Raw genomic sequence first — 9,593 nt, forward strand, 5'->3', positions numbered from 1 at the left:
GAGAAAAAGAAAAAGAAGAGAAGAGGATAAAGAGAAAGATAAGGACAAATAGAAGCAAGAGCCGAAGAGATGGAGGAGACAGAAGAAGATAAGGAGGCAGAGAAGAGAATAGGTGATGGTGAAAAAGAAGAATGAAAGAGAAAAAGAAAAGAGGAAAAGGAAAAGGAAGAAAAACTAGGGTTTTTTAAGTGAAAAGTCAAAGTTATCCTCACTCATATTAAAAAATTTCAAAACACGGATTCAGTTCGGGTACCCAATTTTTAAAAAAAAATTGAACCACTACCCGAACCGAAATTTCGAGTATCTATCAAACTACTATCCGAAACTGAGCTGGATTTTCAGGTACCTTAAAAATTTAGTTCGGTTATCATACTGGTTCGATTAGTGGGTAATTTTGAACACCCCTAAGGGCGTGTTTGGTTCATGGAATGTTGTATTATTGAGAATGTTATATTAATGAAAAGATAGATTACCTTAAATATTACTATGAATGTTAAGGAAAATGTGTTTGGTTGGTTGCAATAAATTGGTGGGTATGTTATATAGATGACTAAATTGCCCTTCTTTAAAAATATTAATATAATATTATTTTTTAAATCATTTGTTTTAACCTCTTACATTTGATATTTTGCTAAAACACTCTAGCCACATAGAAGTTTAATTTTTAATAAAAACACCTCCACCCACCCAAGCCATTATCAGCCGTTTAAACCATCGCCAACCGTCGATTAGGAAGTGCACCAGAGATGTTCTTTGAGGGGTTTTGAAGAGGAGGTGAAGGGGAGTTGACCGGTGTAAGTGATTTTCGGTAGAAAACGCAACCGAAAAAGCGCTGAGAAAAAGGGAAATCACGCAAAAAAATAGTGGGATTCGCCGACGATTGGGGGCCGCTCTGGTGATAGGGTTTGGTGGGATTTGAAGAGGAAAACAAGAGGAGTAAGATGGTGGTGGTTGGGGTCGACGGTGATGTTGGAATCAACCTAGATTGGGCTTAATACTGGTGGCTATCCAACCCAAAAAAGCCTAGATCCATAGCCATCGATTTGGCTGAAAACGGTCAGCTAGATCTGGCCGATCGTGTGCCATTTCTGCTATGTTGGCTGGTGGTGGTGGCTAGCTACCAGTAGTTCTCTTGAGTGGCTTGTAAATTGTTTTAAAAACAATGGCATTACTATCCACAACTTTAATTATTTAGGGGTAAAATTGTAATGATAGGGTTAATGTAAATTAATTTTAAAATAAGGGTATTATTGTCTAAAAATTTTAATAATAAAGGATAAAATTATAACAAAATTAAGATTACCCAGAAATCTTAAAATACCTAAGAAAATAGAAATAATCAGATTACTTCCTATATAATCAACAGTAATTATTATTGGTAAGATTATTGAAATATTCTATTACAGTAAAACCTCTCTATAATGATACTCTATATAGTTATAAAAAATTCTAGTCTCAATTTATGATAGTTATAAATAAAAATAAACTCCACATTGTAATAAGTTATAATTTTTCTAATTCCCATCTTAAGGAAAGTTGCCTCCACATAGTAATAATTATCTGTATATTACCAAAAAATACATGTTATGTTACATTAAAGGTTTAAGATGAAGTAAAATATTTATCTAAAGTTGTTTGGGAAAATGATTTATATTTTTAGAGTTGTTACCACATCTTTTACCTTACTAGTATGTAATAACTTGTTAGCATGGACACCTTCTTATTGAAGCCAAAATATTTTTAGCTTTTCAAGCATGTTTAGAGCTTCATGGCATGAAACTTTTTGTATTTCCGTACTATCATCCTTAGGATTATTTCCTTTACATTCTTGTCTAATTGTAGCAATGATTTCTTCTTCGGTTAAAGTATACATGATTTGTTGCTCATTTGGATGATCGATGAAGACATTAATATCTATTCGATTAATATAGTGAAATTGTCGAATCTGATCACTCAATTTTGCAATGACTCTTTTATTTTTCTCGCCCACTTCATTTGTAAATTGCAATTAATCAAAATCGGGGGTCCTAATTTTGCAATGCTTAAAACCATTGGTAATTGTCTATGGTTTCACATCAATTAACCATGTATCAACTGCATTTATGGTTCCATCAATGACACTTATCTTTATTAGTTCTAAGACACGGTCTTCTATCCATTTCAAAAGTAGGTAATTGAAGCGCTGAATTGAAATCCTAATACTACTAAAATATGAATTGAAATCTTAATACTGTACTACTAAATCATGAAATGAAAAATAAGAAATCAAAACTATAATTTTTGTAACTACACCTCCATTAAGTTATAATCTTATTATAGTAATAAAATTAGTTAGTCCCACTATTATGACTAGTAGCGGATCCAGCCACCTTTTGACCCACCCTCAATTTTTTTTTTTTAATATTAATATGTATAATTTATATATTTTGGTCCACCCTAATAAAAATATTAATGGGTAAAAATAGTAATGTATAATAAATTTTTATTTTAGTCTATCTTAAAAGAAATTTTTGAATCTACTGTTGATTATGACTATAAAGAAATTTTACTTTACTTAACAACCAACGTGATAGTGAAGTAATACAAGGGACATAGTGAAGTAATACAAGGGGACGTTACCTTAACGGAGGATTACTCCGCATCAAACACACCCTGACATAAACCACTTAAACCTAATTTGGTTGAATTGTTCCCAAAACCGGATCAAATCAAGGGGTCTGTACCGCAGTACAGAAAAAAGGTAAAGACTATGAGGATGACCCTACCCTACTCATTCCTGTGTTGCCAAAAAGTTTGAAATCCAAAACAGCCTCGTGCCAGACGGTCAATATAAATGTCTTTCTCCTTCCAAAATTACCCCTTCCATTCAAATCAAAACAAAAGAACATTCTAATCAATTCAATATTATATTTTATTCGTTACTTACAAACAACGTGTCAGTTCACTTCAATACAGTACACTACCCACAACCACTATATAATTTCCCATTATCATTGTTTGTTTTTAATTGCTTTAATGCGAACTTATTTCCTTAGTATAGGGTGGATAAATACGGTATAGTTCGAATTTTATCTTTCATAATTGAAGTGTACTGTATACAAAAAATTTCTAAAAAAATCCATACCACATTAGTTTTAATTATAGTAACGGATCCAAAAAATATTTTTAAGGTGGACCAAAATAAAAACTATTTATATATTAATATTTTCGTTAAGGTGAACCAAAATCCAAAAATTATATATATTAGTATTTTAAAAAAAAATTGAGGGTGGACCAAAAGTGGGCTGGATCTGCCCTTGGTTTTAAAATTGAATTGTTGTTCAGTATAGTTCAATTATCTATTTTTAATTGGTTTTTTTTTTTATATTTGGAGGGTTTTATGATATTCTTTTTGTGTGTTTTTTATTTTATTTTAGGGCGTATTTAAAAAAAATAAACTGTTCAAATAGTATAGTTTGAATTGAATAAACCAAAAATAAAAAATCATACTATACCATACAATTCTTAGAAAAAAAACAAAATTATTTTTTTTTCCCACAAAATGTATACCACAACAATTCGGTTCCATATATATTTGCTTTTTACCCGTTATCCTTACCATCATGTAACTACACTCAAGCGTTATTTGTAAGTAGGTTTGGCCTTGGCAATCCTAATTTCCAACCTCTTTTATTTTATTTTGAAGTTTTGATTCATGTGTAATAATTTTAAAAGATTCTAATATAATGATTAGTTATTATTACTTAGTAATAACATCTTTGTAGTATTAAGGTTTTATACCCAAATTTATAAAGAATGTTATGTTAAGATAAGTGGGTTAGTGTTAAATTATTAGAACCTAATCATTTGATTTAAATTTCGTGCATTATTTTATTTTCATATTCATATTTTTAATTTTTATATAATAATGTTTTTCATACTCAATGCATGTGTGTTAGTTGATGGAGTGGCTCAGTGGGTGACATGCCAAGGGCATTTTCGGTATACGAGTAGCATTAAAAACAAGTGACAGTGGCATCATTCGTAATTTATTTCTAAGTAGAGGGGCAACAAGAAACCGAGTATATTAAGACAATATCCATTTTACCCTCGTTCCTGGCTAACGGTTCCGCTTCCCCGCTTCTATATAATGCCCATAAACGTACCCAATGCAACCCTCGTTTCATTTCATATTTTCCATCTCTCCATTCTCTCTCTCCTAGGGTTTGATCAGAAAACACAAGCACTCTTTCGATGGCAGCTGTTCAGGAGGTCCAGAACGGGGGAGGAGCAACCGAGAAGGCTGCCGCGCCGGCTGTCTTCACGGCTTTGAAGCCTCAGCTGTTGGTGGAGGCACCGAAAGCGAGTGACGCTGTTCAGTTCTACAAGTCGGCATTTGGCGCTGTGGAGAATGGCCGTACCATGCAGAGCAAACGAAAGGCCGAGCAGGAGCTCCCTCTCATTCTCTCAGCTCAGCTCGAGATTGGCGGTTCCACCATTCTCATCTCTGACGCAGCTGACGACTCCGCTGTTCCGTTCGTCTCTCTTTCTCACTCTCTCTTTACCTATTTTATCAGATCTTGTAGCTTATATACTGTTGGAGTATTTCTCACTTCATTTTGCGTAACTGTTTTATTTTATTTTAATAGTTATTTGTTTGCTACAGTTTTGTTCGTACATGAGTGTCTGATTTGAAGCTTTATTTAGTTTTTTCTGTTTAATATTCAGCTTGCTCATATATTTTACTTTCGTTTTTGAAGATCTGCATAAATATCTCATGTTCATAACTCTTTTTAACTTTAAAAGACCAAACGTTGACTTGCTTTTGTGAATATTTTTCGTTGTTGTGTCTCGTTTGGCTGTGTTCTGAACGTTTTTGTTTGTCTTTTGTGCAGAGTGAAGAGCGTGGGTGGCGGTTGCGTGCTCTGCTTGGAGACTGAAGACGTGGAAGCTGCTATTGCTACGGCTGTGAACGCCGGTGCTGTCAAGGAGGGCGAGATCGTTGAAGGTGATGGCGCGTGTTGCGGTGGGCGCGTCGGCAAAGTCAAGGATCCATACGGTTTCACTTGGCTCATTTGCTCCTCAGCCAAGAAGTGCACTGACGTGGAAGCTTAGGAGTCGTGTGATCTAATCCTGATCTTGATCTACCATGATCTCTGTTTTTGTTGTTTGTCTTAAATGCACTCTCTGGTTTAGGTAATGAATAGGGCTACGGGGCTCTTAGTCTTAGATTTCAAATATGCTTTTGGTTAATTTTGAACCAAAAAAACTGACAGCTGGCAGTTATTGACCACTTACTACTACTAGTATTATTATCATCTTCTTTTGCATTACCATATTGTGATTTATGATTAATTAGTTTTATGAATGTGATTGTGATTGTGATTGTGATGATGAACGTGAAGGGTAGAATTGACTTTTTGAATTATGTGGGTGTTGGATAGGGTTGTTGGTTTATTGTTATGCCTCGTGTAAAGATAAATCTCTGCAGTGGAGATTGTTTATTCGTCGAGTCTTTTTTTACTGTTTATTTAATCTGAATGTGATTAAACAATAATAAATATCTTCGAGATATTGAGTTACGAGAAAGAGGGCCTTGGGCAGTGTTATCAAAGAGGTACGGCATCTAGTAAGTTGTTGACACGTGTTAGTTTAATTTTAAGTAGATGTTGGGGCCATGGGCGTGTCAATTAGATATGGAAGTGTTTTGGTGGGGACCAAAGTTTGTAGTGGGGTGTGATTGTTGTGTTCTTATTTTATAAAGAAAATATTTATTATGTTTTAAAGGGAGAATCTGTAAATCCATAAGAAGCTTGAAAGTCGTAATTTTGATTGGATTTATTTGATAATAAAGTGATGATAAAGGGTGTTCAAATTAGTCATTCTCTTTACATGGAAAAAATCTTTTACAATTCAATAAGCCAAGAGATTATAGAAATATGTTGGATGGAAAACTTTCTCAAACTACTTATTTAAAGTTTTAATAATGTTGATGGGTTTTGGCTGCATACTCCCCCATCTTTTATTCATGCTCCATAGGGAAGGAGCTCGATGAAGCAACCTCAAACAAAATATTATTGAAAGAAAATGCCAATGAATGAGTGGTAATTAAGTAAGTGTTAGATTTGGAGGTATTCTTTGAGTCTTCATGTTTCTGTCCAATTACAGGAAATATCCAATCAAATAGTTGATGTTGTTTTCAACCAAATATAAATTGACAATCATTCAAAGAGGATATGATACGATAACACCAAAAACCACACACCACGGAAAAGTACATTACATTAATGTTTACAATGTGAACCAATATCCATATCCTTGTCTCATAAAAATTTGGATGTGCATAAGAGATAAACCCAATACCTGTTAAAAAAAAAAAAAAAAATTATGAATAATTATATTGATTTTATTTTTATCATAAGAGCAAAGCTAAACCCATAGAAACACTAATCACAATATTTCTTCTCCTTCCTTGGGTCAGAAATGTAATTCTCCCTTTTCCCCTAATACCCACATCGATTCATGAATTGTCAACCTCACTCACTCACCCTAATGTTAATGTTGTATTAAATAAAGCCTTTAAGATAGAATAAAAGAAATGAAAAAGGAAAGAAAGATGTAACCTCATCTAGTCATATTGGCAATCAGCAGGAGGGGTGAGGTTGCATTTGGGAGGAAGTTGCAAAGCAAGATCAGGATCAATCCCAAAAGCAGGCAACCATGGTGAGGTTCTATAAGAACACAAACAAGTCAAGTTGGCTCCTTTAACAGCCTTGCAACATTCTTCTGATGGCGCAACTGGCTCCGGTTTCATCACCGATGGCTTACACGCCGTGAGACCCTCATCGTCAATGTTGCACAATTCCATAGCCCTAGAGCTTTCCGCCAATAATACCACCATTAAAACCACCAAAACCACCGTCTTACTCATTGTCATCTCTCTGTTATCCTACACATTGACATTGTGACTGTGTTTATATAGAGAAGGTAGGAGCCACAATTGAGGAACCCGTGAATAAGAATTGGCAGGATATGAGAGTCACGGGAGTTAGTTGGTTCCACTTTTTTGCATTGCATTCATCACAACATTTTGTTTTTAAGAAGAATTTATATCGGATTGGATTCTGACAAATCCATGACATCATCCTGCCCTCAAACTAATTATTGATATGTTATCTTCTTCTTAATTTATTAAATATCATTACTTCAAAAATTTTCATTAAAAAACTTTTAATAAATAAATTCTTCTAATTTTTCAATTTCTCTTTAATAAAATCCCGACTTTTTTCCCTGTTTTTCTAAATTCTTGAATTGAATAAGATGTTTTAATAAATAGGAGGACGATAATGCAGTTTTAGAAAAGATATAAGACCTTTTTGGTAGATAGAAAAAAATATAAAATAATTACAGTTGACCCCCACGAAATAATATGATTTGAAGGGGTTTTAATGCAAATAAAAGGACCTAGAATTTGAAAGCGCGAAGTGGGACTTTGGAATTGTGTGCTAAAAGTACGAATTTCGGAAAAAAGAGAATTTTATAAAATGATTTATTTGGATGAAAGTCCTCGAAATTGAAGGCTTAGTTTGGTTGGTTTTTGGGAATACTATTATTAGTATTCCCAAAAAAATTAAACAGTAAAATGCCTAAAAATTCACAATATTATCCAATATTATTCAACTTTTTTTAAACCTCCTAAATTTGTTAATTTAATTAAATACTCTTAAATATTTTTGTTTGAAATTGAAAAAACACCTCTAAACCCACATTATACCAGATATCGGTCACCACTATCGGAAGTTGGTAGAAATCTGATATAATGGCGCATTATCGGCTGAATCTGGTCGGTAGTGTACCGATCTAACATTTTCTGGTCAGATCCATGGTGGATCTAGCCAGAAAATGTTAGATCTAAGGCCAAAGATCTGGTCGTTGATGGCCAGATCTTTGGTCGTAACTAGACGTCAACGACGGCCAACATATGGTCGTTGTTGACCATCAACGACGGCCGTATCTTTGGCCATCTTTGACGAGCAATCTGGCTGTCAATGGCCAGATCTAGCCATAGATCTGGCCTTTGCCGGCCAGATCCACGGAGGATCTGGTCGGCAAAGGCCATATCGGTGCACGACCGGCAAGATCCAGTCGATCATGCGTCGATACGGCGACTTCGGCCACCCTCTGCTGTGGTGGTTGGCTGTGATTATTCAATGGGTGGGTTGGGGGTGTTTTTGTTAACTTTCAAAGTTTTATTATAGGGTGTTTAGTAAATGAACAAACATAGGGGGTATTTTATTAATTTCCAAATCCTACATCGTAATACCTGCCCAATTTAACTTTTTTTAACTTTTTTCAAAAAACATTTCTAAAAAATGCAAAAAAGTGAACCAAACAAAGCCTAAAATTGTAGCTTTAGAGGATTTTGAAAGATTTTTAAAATATAAAAAATCCAGGAAATCAGATTTTTGAAAGATGCAAAAGATATTGAAGTCGATGAATAGTGCATTTTTGCTTAATGAAGTTATATATGTATATAATGATGAAGACTTTATTCTTTTGCTGCCTCAAATAATAAAGAATAGCGGAATGGTTTTGGGAGTTTTTCAGGCATTTTAGAATAATTTTCTAGAATGTTTTTCCTACGTTTTTTGTAAAGAGTTTTTCATGCGTATAAAACCGAAATGCCAATTAGGTCCCTCCAAGTGAGTCTAATAAAAGAAAACTTTAATTATAATAGAGCAAACAACATTTTCCCACCCAAGTTTGGGCAAATCTATTTCCACCCCCAGTTTCATTAATTGCAGATTCCCACCATTAAATTAACAGAAAATTGTTTAATCTAACAGTTAAAAGGGTAAAATAATCATTTCAAAATAACTCTTCACTTCTCAAATTCACCCCACTAGAATTTTTTTAAATAACCTTTCACTTGTCAAATTCACGTCACTGGGGATTTCAAGCCATTCCGGCCTATTTTCGGCACAGTCGACCCCTCCCAACACCACCATTACAATCCCCTCAACCTCCAAATCAAAACCCCTAACCTCCCCGCTTGATTGAACCCCCCAATCGCCGGCTGTAGCTCTTAATTTTAGTTGGCGTTTCATCAAAATTTCGGCAGGTCCTGGCACCAAAAACCACCCCCAACACCACCAATAGCATCACCGGCCTCCCCCCCACCAAAACCCTCAACATCGCTGATCGCAATTGCCCACCGATCGCTGTCGCCTCTCCTTTAGGTTTTCGTATTTTTTTGCGCTTTTCTAGCCAAATTCTGGCACCTCGCCAAGGTGCAATCAGGTGGAAAAGTAAGGGGTTTTGGTGAGGAGGATAAGGGGATGTTGATGGTGGTGTCAGGGAGGTCCAATGGTGTCAGAATCAGGCCAGATTTTTGGCTTGTCCGGGATCCTCTAGGGGTTGTTTGAGAGAAATTTGATATGTGTGGGTTATTTTGAGAGAAAAGTAATGGTGTTAACTTAAGGGTGAAAATCTGTAATTTATGAGACTAAGGGTGGGAACTGGGAGATTCGCCAAACCTTGGGTGGGAAATGCTATTTACTCATTATAATAAGCCTTTTTGGACTTACTTACCTGCCACACGATAATGCCCCACT

The 9,593-nt window shown here is 35.0% G+C and overlaps 1 protein-coding gene across 1 annotated transcript; it reads left to right on the forward strand.

Moving 5' to 3' along the window:
* Nucleotides 1–4,136: 4,136 nt before the first annotated feature.
* LOC116110095 (uncharacterized protein At5g48480) lies at nt 4,137–5,312 on the forward strand. Its single transcript, XM_031396324.1, has 2 exons — nt 4,137–4,514; nt 4,875–5,312. The coding sequence occupies exons 1-2, from the start codon at nt 4,234–4,236 to the stop codon at nt 5,092–5,094; spliced, it is 501 nt and encodes a 166-aa protein (XP_031252184.1). The 5' UTR covers nt 4,137–4,233; the 3' UTR covers nt 5,095–5,312.
* The last annotated feature ends 4,281 nt before the right edge of the window (nt 5,313–9,593 follow it).

Source organism: Pistacia vera, unplaced genomic scaffold (assembly GCF_008641045.1).
Source record: "Pistacia vera cultivar Batoury unplaced genomic scaffold, PisVer_v2 Contig596, whole genome shotgun sequence".
NCBI classification, from domain to species: domain Eukaryota; kingdom Viridiplantae; phylum Streptophyta; class Magnoliopsida; order Sapindales; family Anacardiaceae; genus Pistacia; species Pistacia vera.